Raw genomic sequence first — 22,229 nt, 5'->3', positions numbered from 1 at the left:
AAAACAAAGTATGCCACTACAAAAAGAAAAAAGAAAAACAAACAAACAAACAAAAAAACCAGTGACACACAAAAGAAGGCAGCAAGAGAGGAAGAGGACAAAATAACTAAGGGCATACAAAAAATTAACATAATAGCAATAGTAAATACTTCCCTATCTGTAATTTTTAAAAATATGAATGGAAAGGGGCGCCTGGGTGGCACAGCGGTTAAGCGTCTGCCTTCGGCTCAGGGCGTGATCCTGGCGTTATGAGATCGAGCCCCACATCAGGCTCCTCCGCTATGAGCCTGCTTCTTCCTCTCCCACTCCCCCTGCTTGTGTTCCCTCTCTCGCTGGCTGTCTCTATCTCTGTCAAATAAATAAATAAAATCTTTAAAAAAAATAAAAATATGAATGGATGAAACTCCCCAGTAAAAAGACCTAGAGTGGCTGATGGGTTAAAAAAAAAATCCAGCTATATGCAATCTATAAGAGACTAACTTTAGATATAGATATAATGACATACATAGGCTGAAAGTGTAATGATGAAAAAAGATATTCCATGTAAATGGTAACAGGAAGAGAACAGGAATGCCCATACTTATTTCAAACAAAATAGACTTAAGTAAAAAACTGTCACAGAGACAAAGAAGGACATTATATAATGATCAAAGGGCCAACTCACCAGGAAGATATAACAATTATATATGCACCTTAACAGCAGAGCAAACACCCAATATATGAAGCAAATATTGACAGAACTGAAAGAAGAAAAGATAGTAACATAGTAACAGTAAGAGATTTTAATACCTCACTTTCCATAATAGATCAACCAGCCAGAAGATCAAAAGGAAACAGAGGACTTGAACAACACTGTAGATCAATTAGACTGAATGGGTATTTACAGAACACATCACCCAACAACTGCAGAATAAATGCACATGGAACAATTAATTCTCCAGGATAAATCATACGTTAGCCATAAAACAAGTTTTAACAAATTTAGTAAGATTGAAATCATACCAATCACACTCTTGAACATTCAATGAACCAAAGAAGCAATTTCATAAGGGAAATTTAAAAGTGTCTTGAAGCAAATGAAAATGAAAACAAAACATATCAGAACTTATTGGATGTGGCAAAGTCAGTGCTAAAAGTAGTTATAAATATATACATTAAAAAAGAAATATCTCAAAATAATAACCTAAATAAATACCTCAAGGAATTAAAAAGAGAAAACAAACTAAACTTGACTTAGCAGAAGGAAGGAAATTTTAAATATGTGAACAGAAATAAACACAATAGGGGCGCCTGGGTGGCACAGCGGTTAGGCGTCTGCCTTTGGCTCAGGGCGTGATCCCGGCCTTATGGGATCGAGCCCCACGTCAGGCTCCTCTGCTATGAGCCTGCTTCTTCCTCTCCCACTCCCCCTGCTTGTGTTCCCTCTCTAGCTGGCTGTCTCTTTCTCTGTCGAATAAATAAATAAAATCTTAAAAAAAAAATAAAAATAAACACAATATAGCAGAGAAAAATCATAGAAAAAATAAAACTAGGAGTTCGTTTCTTGAAAAGTTTCTGAAAATCGACAAACCCTTAGTTAGCTAGACTGAGAAAAAGAGAAAAGACAAATAACAAATGAAGAAATGAAGACAATCAAATCAGAAATGAAAGGAGACATTACATCTGATGCCACAGAAATAAAAAGGATCATAGGAGTCTACTATGAACAATTTTATGTGAAAAAAATGGGTAACACAGAAGAAATAAATAAGTTCCTAGAAACATACAATGTACTAAGACTGAATCTTGAAGAAATAAAAAATGTGAATAGATCAACAACAAGGGGATTTAATCAATAATCAAATACCTCCCAACAAAGAAAAATCTTGGACCAGATGGCTTTACTGGAGAATTCTACCAAATATTTATTAATTTTTTAAAAGATTTTATTTGTTTGTCAGAGAGAGAGAGAGAGAGATGGAGTGAGTGAGCACAAGCAGGGGGAGCAGCAGGCAGAGGGAGAAGCAGGCTCCCCGCTGGGGAGCCTGACATGGGACTCAATCCCAGGACCTGGGATCATGACCTGAGTTGAAGGCAGATGCTTAACTGACTGAGCCACCCAGGCGTCTCTCTACCAAATATTTAAACAAGAAACAACACCAATACTTCTCAAAATTTCCAAAAAAACTGAAGAGGAGGGAATACTTCCAAACTCATTCTATGAGGAAAGCACTAGACTGATAACCAAAATCATACAAAGATACTATAAGAAAACTACAGATCTATACCCCTGACGACTATTGATGCAAAAATCCTCAACAAAATGCTAGCAAATTTAACTTAACATATTAAAATAATCATACATCATGTAGACCAAGTGAAATTTATTCTTGAAATGCAAGGATGGGTTCAACAAATGAAAACCAATCAGTATAATACACCACATTAATAGAGTGAAGAAGCAAAAACCATATGATCATTTCAATTATGGAGAAAAAGCATTTGACAAAACTCAAGATTCTTTCAAGATGAAACACTAAACAAACTAGAATTAAAAGGAAATGATCTCAACATAATAAAGGCCATATATCAAAAGCCCACAATGAACATAATACTAAACAGTGAAAGAGTGAAAGCTTTCCCTCCAAGATTAGGAACAAGGCAAGGATGGCCATGCTCACCACTTTTATTCTACCCAGTACTGAAATTTCTAGCCAGGGCAGTTATCAAGAAAAAGGAATGAAAGGTATTCAAATACAAAGGGCAGAAGCTAAATTATGTCTGTTCATAAATGACATGATCTTATTACACATAGAAAACCCTAGATTCCATCAAAAAATTGTTAGAAAATCTTCAGAAAAATTGCAGAATCAAAATTAACACAAAAATCAACTGTATTTCTGTACACTAACAATGAACAATCTGAAAAAGAAATTAAGAATTAAGAAAGCAATTCCATTTAGGATACCATCAAAAAGAATATAATACTTAGGAATATATATAACCAAGGAGGTGAAAGAGATATACACTGAAAACTACAAGACACTGCTGAAAGACATTAGAGAAGAGACAGATAGTACAAAGACAACCTGTGCTCATGGACTGGAAGACTTAATATTATTAAAATATCCATATTACCCAAAGAAATCTATAGATTCAATGCAATTCCTATGAAAATTCCAATGGCATTTTTTGCAGAAATAGAAAAAACATCCTAAAATTTATATGGAATTTCAAAGGACTCTGAATAGTCTAGGCAATGTTAAGAAAGAAAAATAAAGCTGGAGGCCTCACATTTTCTAATTTCAAAGCACACTGCAAAGCTCCAGTAATCAAAACAGTATGGCACTGGTATAAAGACAGATATACAGACCAATGGGGCAGAATAAACAGCCACAAAATAAAGCCTGATGTATATGGTCAAATGATCTTCAACAAGAGTGCCATGGCTACACAATGGAGAAAGGATCTTGGACAGTATTGCTAAAAGTGGATATCCACATACAAGATAGTGACTTTGGACCCTTACCTCACCCAATATAAAAATATTAATTCAAAATGAATTAACAATCTAAATGTGAGACCTGAAACTATAAAACTCCTAGAAGAAAACAGGGGAAAAGCTTCAGGACATTGGATTTGGCATGATTTCTTGGGTATGACACCAAAAGTACAGGCAACAAAAGGAAGAAAAGACAAATGGGATTACATTAAACTTTAAAAACTATGCAGCAAAGCAAACAATCAACAGGGTGAAAGACAACCTGAGTAATGAGAAAAAATATTTGCAAACCATATATTTGATATAGGTTGATATCCACACTATATTAAAAAATCCTACAACTCAACAACTAAAACATGAACAATCCAATTAAAAAATTGGGAGTAGATTTGCATAGACATTTCTCTAAAGATATTCAAATGGCCAAAAAGTATAGGAAAGGATGCTCGACATCATTAATCATCAGGGAAATAAAAATCAAAACCTCGAGATATCACCTCATACCCATTAGGTGGCCAACATCAAGTAACAGGAAATAACAAGTGTTGGCAAGTACGTGGGGAAAGTGGAACCCCTGTACACTGTTGGTGGAAATGGAAATGGTGCAGTGCTATGTAAAATAGTATGAAGGTTTCTCAAAATATTAAAAATAGAATTGTCATATGATCCAGCAATTCTGCTTCTGGTTATTATATTCAAAAGGATCTTTAAGAGATATCTGCACACCTCCTGTTCACAGCAGCATTACTTACAATAGCCAAGAGATGGAAGCAATCTAAATGCCCATTAATAGATGAATGGTAAAGAAAATGTGGTATATACAAACAATAGAATATTATTCACCCTTAAAAAGGAAGAAAATCTTGTCATATGCTACATCATGGATGAACCTTGAGGACATTATACTAAGTGAAATACAAGCCAGTCATAAAACCCGCCCCCCCAGATACAGCATGATTTCACTTACACGAGATATGTAAAGTAGCCATATTCATAGAGACACAAAGTAGAAAGGTGGTTGCCAGGGGCTAGGGGAGGAGGACTGTTGTTCAATGGTTATAGTTTTAGTTTTTCAAGAAACAGAGTAGAATGGTGGTTGCCAGTGGTGGGGAGAGGGGAGAGGAAAAAGGGCAGTAGTTGTTCACTGGGCAGAGAGTTTCAGGTTCTCAAGATGAAAAAGTTCTAGAGACCTGTTGCACCTCAATATGCACATAGCTAATACTGGACACTTAAAATGTTAAGATGTTAAGTTTGTTTTGACCATGATTTTTTTTTAAAAGGCAAAATTTTGCACATGTTTTTATTAACGAAATCATAACCATATTTGGTGACAGAGGAAAACGCACATGATATGATGGTAAATAAAGGAAGTGTGGTACAACATTTTGGAGCACTATGATCTGGGTAACTTTAGATTTTTCCTTTATCTTTGTCTGGAAGTCTACATTTTCTGTAGTAGATAGTATTTTAGGAAACTTTATTATCTTTTTAAAGTTAAGAGAGTACATTGAAGAGAGCAATGTGATGCTTTAATGTCCTAGCAAAGGAATAGCTTCGATCCACGTTTCTCTCACAAAAACCTCCTCTTTACCCCATGAAGCATAAGGGAGATTACCCCAGACCCTGCCCCAGTTATATGGTGTTATAATGGACATACAAGAAACGGCACATACTTAAAGTGTAGATTGAGGAGTTTCATAAAACCATCACTATAATCAGGATTATGAACAAATCTATCACCCTCCAAAGTTTCCTCTTGCCCCTTTGAGATTCCTCATTCCCACCCTCTGCCCCATTCATCCACCCCAATCTTCAAGTAACTGCTGATGTTTTCTATCACTGTATATTAGCATGTGCTCCTTTAAAAAAAATCTGGCTTCTTTCACTCAGCAGAGATTCAGCTATGTCATTGCAGGTGTTCTTCCATTTAATTGCTGAGTAGTTGTATAGATATGCCCCAATTTATCTGTTCTCTTGTTGATGACTTTTGTGTTGTTTCCAGTTTGGGGTATTTGAAATAAAGCTGCTATGAATATTTTTGTACAAGTCTTTGTGTGGACACATATTTTCATTTCTCTTGAGTAAATTCCTGGGAGTAGAATAGCTAGGTTATATAGTAAGTATATATCTAACTTTAAAAGAAACTGTCAAACTACTTTCTAAAATAGTTGTACCATTTTATATTCCCATCAATAGTGAATGAGAGTAACAAGTGCTCCACGTCCTCACCATCACTTGGTATGGTCAGTCTTTCTTAGTCATTCTACTGGGTATCTAATTGTAGCTTTAATTTGCATTTCCCCCAATGAATAATGAGTGACCGTATTTTCATGTGCTTAATTTAATTTGTATACCTTCTTTATTTAAATTTTTTGATGACTTATAGTTTATTTTAAATAAGAAATATGGTGTATTGTTCCAAGAATGTTGAGGACACGTTTACCTTTCCTAAATTCCTGTAAATAACAGTAAATCTATATAAAATCTATAGCAGTACAGAGAGTGAGTGTATGTTTGTATACTGTGGGGGTAACGGCAGGGGAGATACCAACATTAATAGATTTTGGAGAATTACTCCTCCCACCCCAACTTTACTGAGATGTAACTGACATTCAGTGTACAGCATTGTGTAAGTTTATGGTGTGCAATGTGATGATTTGATACAATCTATATTACAATATGATCATTAGCATAGTACTAGTTAACACCTCCATCATGTCACATAATTATCTTTTTTTGTGTGTGATGAGAACATTTAAGTTCTTAGCAACTTTCAAATATATAATACAGTATTGTTAACTATAATCACAATGCTGTACACATTGGATCTCCAGAACTTATTTACCTTCTACCTTCACCCCCCGTACCACGGTAACCATGATCCTACTCTCTGTTCCCTCAAGTTTGGCTTTTATATTTCCATTTGTAAGTGATATTAAACAGTATTTGTCTTTTTCTGTCGGACTTATCTCATTTAACACAATGTCCTCAAGGTCCATTCATGTTCTTGCAAATGGTGGGATTTCCTTATTTCTCATGGCTGATTAATGCTCTATTGCATATATACACCACATCTTCTTCGTATTTTCATCTGTTGGCAGGCACTTGGGCGCCTTGGCTATTGTGAATAATGCTGCGATGAACATGGGAGTGCAGATATCTCTTTAATATCCTGTTTTCATTTCCTCTCGATACAATCCCAGAAGTGGGACTGTTAGATCATATGATATTTCTATTTTTAATATTTTGAAGAGTCTCCATTCTGTTTTCCATGGTGGCTGCACCAATTTATATTTCCATCAACAGTGCACAAGGATTTCCTTTTTTCCACATCCATGCCAATACTTGTTACCTCTTGTCATTTAGAGGACAGTCATTCCTACAGGTGTGAGGTGGTATGTCATTGTGATTTTGATTTGCATTTCCCTGATGATTAGTGATGCTGAACATCTTTTCCTGTGTCTGTTAACCATCTGTATGCATCCTTTGGAAAAATATCTATTCAGTTGTTCCTCTGCCTATTTGAAAATCTATTTTTTTATTATTGAGTTATAGGCATTCTTTATACATTTTGGATATTAACCCTTATCAGATATGTGCTCATTCATATACCTTCCTTCATGAAGTGCCCGTTCAAATATTTTCCTGATTAAAAAAAGGACAACAAACAATTGCGTTGTTTTCCTACTTACTACTGAGTTGTAAGAGCTCTTTCTATATTCTAGATACAAGTCCTTCATCAGATAAGTGTTTTGCAAGTATTTTCTCCTATTTTGGCTTGCCTTTTCACTTTTATAGCAGTGTCTTTTGAGAAGTAAGAAGTTAATTTTGATGAAGTTCAATTTATCCATTTTTTAAAAAATTTTATGGGTCATAGGCTTTTAATGTCATAGCTAGGAAATCTCTGGCTAACCCAAAGTCACAAAGATTTTCTCCTGTGTTTTCTTCTGCAAGTTTATAGTTTTCAGTTTTATATTTAGGAATATGATCCATTTTGTTTTTTTGTGATTAATTAACATGTAGTGCATTCGTTTCAGAAGTAGAGTTCAGTGATTCATCAGTCTTATATAATAGCCAGTGCTCATTACTGCATGTGCCCTCCTTAATGATCCATTTTGAGTTAATTTTTGTGTATGGTGTAATGTGTAGATCAATGTTAATTTTTTTTGCATGTGGATGTCCAATTATTCCCGACTATCCTCTTTTCATAAAATTGCTTTTTGCACTTTCGTTAAAGGTTAATTGACTATGTATGTTTGGGTCTATTTCCACACACTGTATTTTGTTCCATTGCTACATATGTATCAAAAGAAAAACTTTTGATGTTCACATTTCTGGAGTCACATGTAATATCTGTTTTACCTGTTCATTTGAACATTTACCCTCTACTAGTTCGGAAGTTATACATCTCATTTCAATTATTTTTATATTTACTGGATATTTTAGGCATTTAATATGTACTTTTAACAGAGTCTAAAATTAATCAGTATCTTTACCTTCTTCCCAAACAAAGCAAAGATCTTTGAATGCTTTATTCTATTATAACTTACATCCCTGCCTTAGATGTTACTTCAGTCTAGGAATTTAGTTTTATCTTGATTTTTAAAAATTCTACACCATAGAGTATTGCCATTATTTTAAATATTTAACATATAGTCTATTTGCCATCATATTTTCTTTTTTCTGTACCTCTGGCTTTTTCTCCTCAGCCCGAAGTACCCTCTATGCAATTTCTTTTAATGAGAACCTGTTGGTTAAAAATGCTCTAAAATGACTTTATATTGTATTCATTCTTGAAATATAGACTCAATGGCATACAATTCCAAGTTGATAGTTCTTTTGAACTATCAACACATTGAATATGTTCCAGTATTTCTGGTTTTCTTTTTAGACTTTGAGAAATCAGCAAGTTTTTCTACCTTTCATATATTGTAACTTGGCTATGATATATGTATTATTTATCCCATTTAAGAGTTATTTAATCTTGATAATCTGAGGATCTCATTAATTCTTGAAAATTCTCGGCCATTATTTATTTCCTTTTCTTCTGTTTTTCTAATCCAATTATATGTAGGCTAGACCTTTTTCACTACATCCTTCATGTCCCTCAATCTCTCCTATTCTCCATCACCATAACCCTCTCTCCTTCATTCTGGGTAACTTCCTCAGCTCCATCTTCCAAGTCATACATTCTTTCTTCATCTGATCTAATCTGCTATTCAGGACCAGCAAACTTTTTCTGTAAAGGGCCAGATAGTAAATATTTTAGGCTTTGTATGCCATATGGTTTCTGTTGCAGCATGAAGACAGATTGAGCATGGCTGTGCTCCAGGAGAACTTTACTGACAAAAACAGGTGGTAGCTCCAGCCAGATCTGATCTGTAAACTGTAGTTTTTCAACCCCTGGTTTAAACGATAAATTTTCCAGTAGGTGAGTTTCTAATTTCAATTATATTTTTCATTTTTGGAAGTTGTATTTAGTTCTCTTCAATCTGCCTAGTAGCTATTATATTCTTTTGTCCCTTTGTCATACGTAAAATACACAAGTATTGCCCACTATCCTAATCTGGTTCCTGGGTTTGTATAGTGAGAATTTGGACAGTGAGGGATTCTGTGCTATCTGATTCTTAAATTTTAGATAGCAAGTGTTTAAGAGCTCAGGTACCAAAGGATGACCACCACATTATTAAAAAAAATAATAATTATTTGAATTTATTCAGTTCTTGAGTTCAGATAACAAGAAATATTTATATTCTCACTTTTTTTTTTTTAAAGATTTTTAACTTATTTGTTAGAGAGAGTGCACAAGCACGGGAAGCAGCAGGCAGAGGGAGAAGCAGGCTCCCCATGGAGCAGGGAGCCCGATGCGGGCTCATCCCAGGACCCCAGGATCATGGCCTGAGCTGAAGGCAGATGCTTAACCAACTGAGCCACCCAGGCATCCCTCTATATTCTCACTTTTAAAATATATTTTTACCTGATAATTAAAACATCTGTAGTCTTTTGAAAATTGGATTCTACGGTTTCTGTTGGTGCTCATTCATAGTGCTTTTTCCTCATGTGTTCAGACTTTTTTTAATTGTACATTCCTGTTCTTTGTAACTTCTGAAGGAAGTATTTGAGGCTTATTCACAGTATATTCTTCAGGACTGATTTAAACTTGTTTCTCCTAGGTACCTGGGAGCAGCACCAACTCAGTGCTACTTTATGCCAAATTTTCAGTTTGGGGTTCCTTCAGGTCACACAGGTAATATATATTCTAGCTCCAAAACTCTGTGATTGAGGGTTTATGGCTAGGAATTTTCCAAGGAGCTTTTCCTGTTTTTTACATTCCAGTAGTACCAACGTAGAAACCCATCCTTTGTGGGGTGGATTCTTTTCTAGTTGACCCACTACCAGTATTTCCTATTAAGGGTCCTGGCTTTATAAAGGGATTCTTTGAACTGACCTCTGACATTTTGGGGGCCCCCACGGTATCTCTTGTTCCCCATTAATGGCCTATAAACCTAGGCTCTAGGCCACCAGGGATTAGCTAGGACAAATGCCAGCTTCTGCACTTATTCCTTTGGACTTAAATTTTCATTCTTCCTTTTTTTTTTAAAATAGGCTCCACACCCAAGGTGATCCCAATGCAGGGCTTGAACTCATGACCTGAGATCAAGACCTGAGCTGAGATCAAGAGTCAGACACTTAACTGACTGGGTCACCCAGGTGCCCCCTACTCATTTTTATTTTTATTTATTTATTTATTTTAAAAGATTTTATCTATTTATTTGACACAGAGACAGCCAGTGAGAGAGACAGCCAGTGAGAGAGAGACAAGCAGGGGGAGTGGAAGAGGAAGAAGCAGGCTCCCAGCAGAGAAGCCTGATGTGGGGCTCGATCCCAGAATGCCGGGATCACACCCTGAGCTGAAGGCAGACACTTAATGACTGAGCCACCCAGGCGCCCCTCCCTACTCATTTTTAATCTCCAAAGAATTTCCCTTTTCCTTGCCAACTCATGCATTTAACATTTTTTTTCATTTTCTTATTTTCTTTTTTCCTTCCTCTCTGCCCCCCTCCCCCAAATTCAATTCACCATTTTTAGGAGTGCTATTCCTGGAGGAGTTTCCCTGAATATTCAGTCCATCTTACTGTCAGAAATAGAAGTAATAATTTCATAGTCAGCAGGAACACACATAAATGTTACTAAAAAGGTTAAGTCTAACCTCTTTATTTTTCAGATGAGGAAACAGGCCTAAGGAGGTAAAGTGACTTGTTCGAATTCACAGTTAGTGGCAAGTCCATCAGCAAAACCGAGGTTTCCTGATTGCCAACCTAGTCCTTGCCCATTCTACAATTATGCCTTTTTGGTAAAGGACCCAGGTAAAGTGTAGCACTTTCCATACAGTTGTGAAAAGTTTATATGAGTAAGTATGGCCTTATTCATACACACATTCCTACCATATGCTCTTCCAAGCTTAGCAGCACGGAATATGGCTGTCTTAATATTATCCAGACAAAGTAAATTCACAATCTCTTTTCACAGCTCTATGTCTTAGACCCTTTTCCCATCCCCAGAATAGCCTAGACCCTCGTCTTATAAAGCAGCTTGCAATCTTGACATTTGGGGAAAATCTCACGATACTTTTGCTCGAGGAGAGACTACATCCTCCCTTGACCAATATTTTTACAAGGCAACTCATACTAAGAAGGCAAACTGTTTGAAACATTTTAGAAAGTTAAGGTTTTAAAATATTAGTTCCTTTTTTTGGTGAGAAAGTGAGTTTTATAACATAGGTTCTATTCATGGAACAAATTAAGTAAAGTTAAGAGGCTAACTACATAAACTTTCACCATTCTCTTCAAATGAAAATGAATTCTCTTTCCAAGGGAAGACAGTCTTTACTTATTTAGAAAGAAAATGGTTAAGAGTATGACAAGTATTTATAGTTGTAGATAAAATGAAGGCAGAAAAAATGTAGATAAAATGAAGGCAGAAAAAAACTATAAAGAGAAGATGAAAAACAATATACTTCATTTTTCTTAATTCTTTAAACAGAATTAGATTATGGCAAAGATTTTACAAAACTGAGTCCATACTACATTTACAGGAATAATGTAAAAATAAGACAAGTATACAGATTTATCTTCCATACCATCAAAATATTTTAAAATTCTGATGAGTATTAATTATGTTCCTACTCAGTACCTCGAGCTTTCCATATGTGGCAGAGGAAAGAAGACATGGCCACAACCTTCAAGTCCTTTACTGTCTGGGGGTACTTTTACCTTAAACAGTCATTATAAATACCATTTCTATGATGTTACACCTTTAACACATTAAAAAAATCTGACAAAAGATCTGATTTTTTTTTTTGCTTTTTTCCTGTTTTATTGATTTCAGTATGCTCTTAACACTATTGTATAAATTATAGACAAGTAAAAAGGAAAACACATTGTATAATTACTGTTATTCACTACATTTTAGTTGTAAATAATATTCTTTTTCAAAAGTCCTATCACCTCTGGAAGCCATTATATATTAAATGTTTGAAAGCTTTGTGGTTTCTAATGGCAACGTAACTCCCTTAAGGATTAGGCAAGGAAGCATGATGTGTTACAACTGTAAAGAATAGAATTAAACTTGGAATTATTTCCAGTTGAATATTTAGCTCATTCTCATGTTTTCTATCACAAATAATGTGATCGATATGTGTGTATATAATTCTTTGTCCAAATCTAGGGTATGGACATTTAAAGGTCTTAATGAATACTACCAAACGTTCCCAACAAGGTATACCACCTAGAGCTCCTACCAGCAGCATTTAATTTATAAAGAATGCCCATCTCATCTCAACCTTCCTATCCCAGAGAATTATCCTTTTAAAAAAATCACTGATAATTTTATAGGTTAATTTGCATTTCTTTAATTCTTGGTGATGCTGCCTACTTGCCACCATACATGAGAGAACAGTTTATATTCTCTTCTCCAACTTCCTGCATCCCATACACTCCTTAAATCTTTGGTATCTGATTTTTGCCCAACAGTGTACTGAGACCACTTTCTTTAGGGTTACCAACACTATCTTAATTGAAAAATCTAATAGCCATTTTTAGTTTTCAAGGTCCAATTAACCAATATTCGATAAGTCTCCAACATCGACCCCCTTCTCTTAAGCTAGGAAGCCTATCAACTGTCCCGGATTGCTTATTTTTTGAAAGTGCTATCCAAAATGAAACCTTCTAAAAAATTCTTCCTATTCCTCTATGTTACAAACTCAGAGCCCCTTACTCTTTTCAATCTCTTCTTAAATGATTCTCTTCTGGGGAGCTATAGACTCTGATTTCACTATCCTTTAGAAATTAAAAAATATTTTTGGTCTCTCTCCTTCATCTCCAAGATGATACTCACTTTGGCACCTACAAAGACGCAGTCACTATGGAAGATCTTCTCTCATTCCATAAGTATAAGTAAATTTTTGTTTATATCTAGAAATACTGAAGAACATCAGACAGCACTTTTGAGACCTTCAGCACGAATCTATTCTCTAATTTATGTCTATGTACTTTGTAGCCCAACTTACAAATTATCTATCCTCTTGATATGAGGAAGCTGATCTTCCTTTGTCTCTGCCCCTTTTGAAAGTTAAGGGGCAGCATACCATAGGTATGGATCCAAAGTACCCTCCCCAGCCCTACTATCTAAGAAAGTAATGGCATCATCAACTCAGATGACAAAATCCTCGTGTAATTTTACAAGACCCATTGTTTGGACCTAATTTTACTGTGAAAACTTCAGCCATTTTTATATTGTTAACAGCTGCAATTCTCAGTTTAACTTCACCCCTTACTCCCTACTCCTACTGATCTAATTATATTATTACCCAACAAAACAGCTAACAGGGATATAGCAAAATCGGAAAAGTTGACTGTGATAGCTACTATAACAGGCAACACTCAGTTGAAGAAGGCTGTGGACAGAATCAGTAAAGATGTATGCAAAGTAGATAAATGATTTGTTACTTTTTTTTTAAAGTTCATTTGGGCTGAGTGTGGAGCCCAATGCAGGGCTTGAACTCTCATGACTGTGAGATCAAGACCTGAGCTGAGATCAAGAGTTGGACACTTAACCCACTGAGCCACCCAGGCACTCCGATTTATTACAGTTTTTGAGTTATATTTTGCATGTCTTAAATGCTGAACTTAGTACCTGGTATATAAAAAATGTATGGGAGAAGGAGGAGCTGAAAGGAAACTGATATTTACTGAATATATGCTATGGTCAGGAACTTGACAAATGCTTATTTATTGATAAACAGAAACACAGGAAAGGAAAAAAGAACTGATGGAATATGTGTGTGTGTGTGTGCTCATGTGTATATATAAAATGTGTATATATATTTTACAGATATATGTAATATATATGCATTTACATATTTCATCAGATTTAAATACATATATTACATATATCAGTAAAATAGATTGAATTTCCTGTGCTTTTTGTAATTTGCCTCTAATGGAAATCCCAAAAGAGGAGTTTCACGAATGTTTTGACTAACAGCATTATTGGAATAAATATTCAGCTTTCCAAATTGGTAACTTCAAAATACAACACTCACTTACATATACAATTTCTAGAATTTTTGTTTTAAAAAAACCCCCTTTTATAAACTCTGTACTCTGTAGTAAGAGAGAGGTACACTTGACATTTACCTTCATGCATTGATAAATGTGACCCTCTGGTGGTAGGAAAAACTCTGAGAATAACAAACTCCAAGGTCACACATCCAGGAGAGGTAAAAACATGGACCCTCACTATACACAGATGTGTACACCAGAATGTCAGGTACTGCCCTCTTCTCCTTGGTCAAATAGGAATCACCCTTATCAGGTACTTGCCTGTGTCAGACACAGAGATGTATTAACGCATCTCTCCCTCTGAACCACCCTATTAGGTAGGTCCTATTTTCACTCCCATTTGACTGACAAGGAAACTGTGACAAAGATTAAATAACTTGCCTAAGGTCGTGTAAGATATGGCGACTTAGAAAAAGAGGTCCAGAGATGTTGAACGAATACCAGGACTGAGGAATTAATTATAATGACCTCAAATGCAGGGCAATAAGCTAATGGCCAGAGGAAAGGAGCATGTTTTGTTGAAGAAACAAAACCTCATACACTCTGTTATTATGTGTTTGACATATCTGGAGGTGGCTGGGATGTAAACAGCTAGGACAGTTTTAAGGGGAAAAGGTTAGAGATAAAGAATCTGACTGCACAAGCTGTGTGCAGTGTATTAGATAGCTGAAATCAGTGCTTTGAAAGAGGATAACCTGAGGGCCCCCATCTGTCACACCAAGGAACATTCTTGGGGAGTCCAGCCTAGAGCAGGAATTAGCAAACTATAGTCTGGGGCCCTGTTTTGAACATCTAGTGAGCTAAGAATGGTTCAGACATTTTTGAAGCCTGGAAAAAAAGCAAAAGAATAACAATATTTTGTGACACATGAAATTTATAGGACATTCAAATTTCAGTGTCCAAAGATGAAGTTTCAGAGAGCTCAGCTACAGCCATTCGCTTACATGGTGTCCACGCCTGCCTTCGTGACACAGCAAGCATGGGTACGACCCCGGAGCCTCAACTGTCTCCTACCTGGCTCTTTACAGAAAAAGCATGCCGACCCCCTGGCTTAGAGAAAACGCGTGACACATTAGCAGATGAGACCAGCAAGGTAGACTGACACAGAGAAATTTCTTCAGAATCTGTGACACAGAGAATACTTTGGTGCCACAGTGTGTGCTATCAACTCTCTTCTAATATTTATTGCTACTAAAGTTCCCTTTGTGTTACATACCAGCTTCCAAATACTTAGATACCAGGGCATTCAGCACAATTACTCTTTGGCGTTTTGAGGTGAAGAGGGCACTTACTCTGGAACTGAAGCTGACAGGAGTGACACTCTTGTGAAATAAGAGTCCTCAGTCCCTCTGGCTTCTCTAAGTTTTTTTTGCCCCATACATGCTCACTCCCTTTCTTCCTAGAGATTAGCTACATTTTGTTGATGTGATTCTTTGAATTTAGATATATTTACATGTGCTTTTCCTATCCTACCTCCTTAGGCTGTAATCTTTTGTTTGTCCACAGATGGTGGTCACTAAGCATGAGTTGTTCACTCTGCCTGTGACAACTGAGGTCCACAAAACTGTGAGAAGGTATTCTAGTAAAAAAAAACTTACCCTTGGACTATAATCTTAAAATAAAACTTCAAATTTTAAAAATAAAGCATGGTTACAATGTATTTTATAACAGACATGTTTCTCAAAAAGTGTCCATAAAGTTAATTTCTGTTCACTGAGTCATATTACCCAACTCACTTTCATTATAAAATTATTTTTAGTGTAAAACTAAGAGATACATTGTCACGGGAAAAGTTCACACCCAAGACATAATAAAAACTAAAAAATGTAGCAAACTATTAAGTAGTACACAGAGTAAATAAAAACAATTTTTAAATGAAGGCTTAATAACACAGTGCTCAAATCACAAAATGCAACCATCACGCTAAAATGTAAGATGTAAGATGCTTTACAAGAAGGCACTCTTGTTTCCTGAGGACAGATACACATGAGAAGCAGATGTGCTCTGCAGATTTCCTGGTCTTTTAATGCAAGCCAACACACTATGCAGGAATGTGATTACTCCCCTCACCTGGCTTATCCATGTAGACCATACATATGCTGACTGGAGACTTGGAACTTGTTGAATATAGCTCTCCTCGTGGACACTGACTTTCAGTGTGACTTAAGTCTTTTCTGAATTGTTTGATGTTTTGGCACTGAGCAGCTGAAACCTTAACCCCAAATTTGGCATTCATTCATTCATTTTTTTTTAAAAAAAGATTATTTACTTGAGAGAGATAGCAAGAGAAAGCATGAGTGGGGGTGGGGAGAAGGGAGAGAGAGAAGCAGACTCCCCAGGTCATGCAGACTCCCCCCAAATTTGGCATTTAAAAGAGTAATGCATTTCTACTTTCAGGAGTTAAAACAAGTTCATTTCATTTTTTTAAAAAAGATTTTATTTATTTATTTGAGAGAGAGAGAGAGACAGCGAGAGAGGGAACACAAGCAGGGGGAGTGGGAGGGGGAGAAGCAGGTTTCCCGCTGAGCAGGGAGCCTGATGTGGGGTTCGATCCCAGGACTCTGGGATCATGACCTGAGCTGTAGGCAGACGCTTAATGACTGAGCCACCCAGGCACCCCAAGTTCATTTCATTTTAAGTTAATTCTACAAAAACAAACTAAAGTACTGAAAATCCTGGAATGCATATTCAATATTCGAAACCAAACATTATTGCTTTTCAATGCAGTTTGTATCAAATAATAATAACGGTTACTCAGCATCGAGTGTGTGCCAGGCATTGCACTGAGCCCCCTTCCATGAGTTGTCCGTGTAATTTTAATTTAGTTTCAAGCTCACACCACCTCCCAGGGTAATACACTTGGGAGTGACAGAGCTAAGGCATTAGGCCAAAGGCTGGATGAGTGCCACTACTGTGAATTTCAATTTGGTGGTAATAGTAGCAGCGACTTCCTATACACACTATATCACATTTACTCTTGTAATACCTCATTTAAGATCCATCGGCATCAGCATCAGCTGGGACCTTGTCAGAAATGCAAATTCCTGGGCATGGCCCAGACTGGTTCAGAAATTCTGGACTAGGGGCGCCTGGGTGGCTCAGTCGGTTAAGCGTCTGCCTTCAGCTCTGGTCATGATCCTGGGTTCTGGGATCATCCCTACCTCGTCGTGGTTGGGCTCCCTGCTCAGCGGGAAGCCTGCTTCTCCCTTTCTTGCTCCCTCTGCTTGTGCTCGCCCTCGCTCTCTTTCTGTCAAATAAATAAATAAAGTCTAAAAAAAAAAAGGGAAAAGAAATGCTGGACTAGGAGCTCAGCAGGCTGTTTTCACAAGCCTTCCAGGAGACTCTGCCACATGCTAAAATTGGAGAACCACTGAAGAGGACAGGAGCTGAGGTTTATTAAACAAACTAACAGCAAAAATAAGGCTGTAGGAGGACTAGGCTGACCCACAAAAAAAGGAACAATTTTCAAGGGCCCTCAAGCATTTCATAATTCTGTTATTTAAGTTCCCTTGGTCCTTGCTCCTGGGCAATACTTTAAAAATCTAGTTGTAGGCATTGCATTTATTTTAACAGCTTAAGGCTGGCCTCTTTTGGATGCATTTAGAAAATCATCCCTTTCCACTATCTGACCTGTGGATCAGACAGAGTGCCGAATATTTCCATGTAAAGACGTAAATGTGCATTTCTAGGTTTCACAGGTAGAGGGGGACGATGGTTAAGATTGGGGGCTGTCACGTGTGGGTTTGTACTGGAAAGTCCTAACTGAGGTATGACCACTATGCACACAGTGACTGGTGCTGGTGGAGTGGGAGGGAGACGGCTGGTGAGGAGGGGGCACACCCACAGTGTGCTGTGGCTGTTCTGAGAGCGCCCCATGAGGTGAAAGGGAAGAGAAAGTGAGAGAGGCATCCACAGCAGGGTTTATTCAGACTTCAAAGCTGGGACAGTCTGCCTTGTGGCCTGTGCTAAGAGCTGGAGAAAAAAAGACAGAAAATATGATTCTTGAGAAAGTGTCAGGGTGGAACCAGCAAGGTTACCAAAAGAGGCATTCCAACTTGGGGGGCAGGAGGAAATGAAGAAGTCTGGGATGCATGTAACTCATCCAACCCCAGAGGATTAAGTGAACACATGAAAGCAGGAGTGAGGCCAGGGTAACAGAACTGAGGTGACATCTGATGGTTAGGGGGCACTATGGAGATGTTAACGCCCATCATGACCACAGAAGGCAGACCATAGAGTAAATGGCTACTCCCTGAGGTGGCACACTGCCCTTGGCACCCCCGGGACTCAAGCTGCAGGCTGCTTCTACTAATTTCTGAAGCTCTGAGTAACGACTCCTGTGACCTAAGGGTAAACAGGCGAGGATTGTGAGGTTTAGCTGGAGAAGCTGGACTGATCCTTAGAGAATCAAATTGTCTTGCTGGAACTAGATGTCACTGATGGCTGTAACTGCTTAAACCTAGCTGGCAAAGCAGAGCTTAGAACTCAGGAAAGAATCTTTGTCGCAGCTGCAGCTTCGACCCCCAGGAAGTGAGAGCATACCCGAGCGCCCTGCAGCACAGCAGCAGTCTCCGCGGCACCTGAAACCTGTGCGTCTTTCCGCCCAGCTGTTCATTTCCCCGGGCACAGGGACCATGTCTTACTCACCCCCATGGCCTTGGCACTTAGCACAGTATTTATCTGGCACCTGGCATGCATCTAATGCATGTTTGTGAATGAATGAAAGAAGACCTACCTGAACTAAGGGTCCCATTTGTCTTTGTCCTGACTCCCAGATCACAAAGAGATGGGAGACTGAAGTTGGGCAGTTGCGCGGACTTGGATCACATATGCATGAGAGCGCTAAGTATGGATATGAGAGAATATATGTGTATTTCTAGATCCCAATTTAGCATTTATTTTTCCAATTAGTTTCTTTAAAACCACCAAATTTCTATGAAGTTTAACTTATACTACTCCCTGATGTAGACAGAGAAGGTAGATTTTATTGATGAGGAAAGAGGGAAAGAAAACTTAACAATCTTCTTAAGTAATGGTGTGACAAGCAATCAAAGTCGAGGAACTGAGAGATGCAAACAAATTCAGAAATCACCTACAGCCTACAGCATTCACACGGCTGGTCTAAAGACAGAAGGCTGTCATGATCAAGACAGGAACTAGAACTATGTCTCCTCATTTCAGACTGGCACTAGCTCTACAAGAAAAGTGTAAAGACTCAGGACTGCCAGCATTCTGTAAGATCATCTTACTTTTCATGGTACTGCCTTAAAGTGTAAATTTAAAAAATGTAACACAGTAAAACCTCATTGGTATAGACACCTATGTTCATCTATCCAGCATGAACTTATTTAATAATCACTTAGCAGAAACAGGTACGGTTATTTAAGAAGTAAAATACGCTAGCATTTACAGTCATTGACATAGCAGACTGCTTGCAAAATTAATTAGAATAAGTGAAGTTTTACTGTGTATAGAACAAGCAAACAAACGAAGGACATTTTTTTTGGATTACTCATGATGTTTCTAGAAGCCCATGTACTACCCAACTGTCAAATCCAGTATTTCAAGGAAACGGGAAATACTCACCACTGCCGGCACTCCCCTCTCTTCTGCCGCGGGAGCCCCCACTGCTGTCTCTGCCAGACTTTATGCGCTAAAACAAGATGATGAATTTAAAAGAATAAATGATAGTTCCTCAAAGTTGAATATAACTAAATGTTGATTTTTTAAAAATAACATTACTGTGTAGCCCTAAAGATTCCCTGCTCCTAGTCCCTGCTCCTAGCCGGGTTCGAATTGCTCCATACATGAGCGTTGACTCTACGAGAGAAAAGATGAGGTTGTTCTCTAAGTAAAGGGTTCACAGCCTGCCTGCTACCAGGGTCCTCAGTCCTTACGAAATACTCAAGTGGCACGTCCACTTACAGGTGCAGCGTGACGTTGCTTACAAACCGAATATTCTCCTGATGTAAAGGTTCACGTCTTAAACCTGGGGGGTGGCAGGGGACAAGGGAATCCACAGAAGGGCTATTTCCTGAGCTAGTCCAACTCTGTAATGGCTGAACCTGAACTATTTTGGGGAAAGAAAAGGTAAACTGGCTTTTGAAATTCAACTTCTACAATAAAAGCGCAATTAAAATCTCACGAAATGCCTAAGATCTGTTCAGTAGTCCACTTTCTTAGGTACAAGCTCACCCTTAAAACATAAGAAATATCTCCAACCTGTGACAACCTTAAGTTTCTTGGAACAATTTATGGTTATTTTGTTTTGCTTACGTGTTAGACTTTTTGTATTGACACGGAACCTGGCTCAAATCACACTGCCAGATTCTCATATGTCTAATGCTGTGTTTAGAGACAGGGCAGTCAGTAACCAGAATCAGAGAACTTTTGATAAATATTTACTCTACAACTGACTTAAAAATTTTAAACATAGGTTGGTACCTTATTTTGATCTTCAATAATATAAACACAATTTCATATTTAATTCAAAGGACAAACTATTCCCTCAACCCCGACAACTCTCCCAATATTTATAAATTATCAGGTCATGGATTGGGTTATTGACATTGTGGTCTGCTAGGAAGAAAAAAATTTCCTTTCAATAATTCAAGACTCATTTCTGTAAAATGGAACACTGTCCTAAAACCCAGGACTTTCAAATGCATGTAAACACGTTCACATTTTTTCTGTTAAGAAACTTCCCTTGAAACCCCATCTCTCTCCTTCGCCCCTTCTCTTTTGAAAATCTAAAAATGATATAACAAAATAAAAATTTTAACATCATTAATCAGATTTTATTTCAAAACTTGCTTTTCATCTCTCCACAGATTATTTCTAGCATAGCTAAAAGACCTGTACAATGCTAAAATAAACTCATAAGGACAAATGCCCATGTAACTTGAAATTTTTTCAAATCAAATGTGAGACAAGATCTTACATCCTGCTTTAGTAGCCATATGTTTATAATAAGACAATTTAGGAAAGTGAGCACTTTCCACCATCACCACATTCTTTACCCCATTCCACCTATTCTGAACTCTCATCTAAAATTTCCCAATTCTTTGGCTCTCATCCATCTTTTCCTAATTAATTCCCTTAAATCCTCACTTTATTTCCAGCCTAGGATCACCCCACCACTTTAAGCACATCTCCATCAGGACCTCCAGGCCCCTTGCTTGCCCACTTGTCTTTCTGCTCCACGCACCAAGAAACCTAAAACCTGGCTTGATTCAATGACTTCTCTTCTTCCTCTCCTATTCCCAGGACACCGTGCCCTGTTGGACACATATCATGGAAGCACATGACAGTCTCCAGGGCCCTCCCCACTGCTGGCTCAGTGTCCGTCCCCACACCCCACAGAACCACCATGTTTTTAATACACCACATGCTGTCCTTTTCACCTTTGGAAACTGACTGCCCCTCCTACGTGAATAAAGGGCAGCCTGCACTGCTTGGATGTGCCAGCTTCCTCCCTCCATGGACCCTCTATCTGTCATGCCCTTCTTCATCTTCTTCCTAGCTCCCTCTCATCCCTTAAGCTCCACTCTCATCTTAGGGAAACTCCCCTGTAACCCAGGTGGCTGCTCATTCAGTGTGCTCACCAACACCCATGCCCTCCTCACACTCACGGTCCTGCCCTGCTTGTCTTTTTCCTTCACCACTCTCCTGTGGGCAGAGAATGTGGGGTTTTGGTTTGGTTTGGGTTTTTTGGGGCGGTTGGAGAGGAGGGGGAGAGGGAGGAGGTGCAGAAGGAGAATCCTGAGAGAGAGAGAATCTTAAGCAGGCACCACACCCAGTGTGGAGCGGGATGGGGGGCGTAATTTCACAACCCTGAGATCATGACCTGAGCCAAAATCAAGAGTCAGATACTTACCTGACTGAGCCACCCAGGCTCATGGAGAATGAGGGTTTTTTTATCCCCTTCCAACTGGACACCTATTTGCTGCTGAAAATCAACAAATTTCACCATACTGAATCTTGTATACTTTGTTCTCTAATCCTCTTTCTCACATTTCGGCTGATATTTTTCTCTTCCTTTTCATATTTAGATTACTCAGTATTTAATTCCTGCTCTTCCCATTTTGTTCTTTTACAGACTATAATCAAGTGTGACACAATGCCTT

At 37.9% G+C, this 22,229-nt stretch overlaps 1 protein-coding gene across 4 annotated transcripts in view; it reads right to left on the bottom strand.

Moving 5' to 3' along the window:
- IFT88 (intraflagellar transport 88) overlaps positions 1–22,229 on the bottom strand; it is a 116,896-nt gene that overhangs the window by 4,095 nt on the left and 90,572 nt on the right. For all 4 annotated transcript variants that reach the window (XR_004626665.1, XM_034664959.1, XM_034664960.1 and 1 more), the window contains one exon: positions 19,690–19,756. Coding sequence is in view for 3 of the 4 variants with exons in the window: in XM_034664959.1 (XP_034520850.1) it covers positions 19,690–19,756 (67 nt within the window). In the remaining variant the exon portion in view is untranslated. The remainder of the gene's footprint in view (positions 1–19,689; positions 19,757–22,229) is intronic.

This window comes from Ailuropoda melanoleuca, chromosome 7, assembly GCF_002007445.2.
Source record: "Ailuropoda melanoleuca isolate Jingjing chromosome 7, ASM200744v2, whole genome shotgun sequence".
Taxonomy (NCBI): domain Eukaryota; kingdom Metazoa; phylum Chordata; class Mammalia; order Carnivora; family Ursidae; genus Ailuropoda; species Ailuropoda melanoleuca.
Note: the sequence above shows the minus strand (reverse complement) of the source record. Positions and strands in the feature narration are given on the sequence as shown.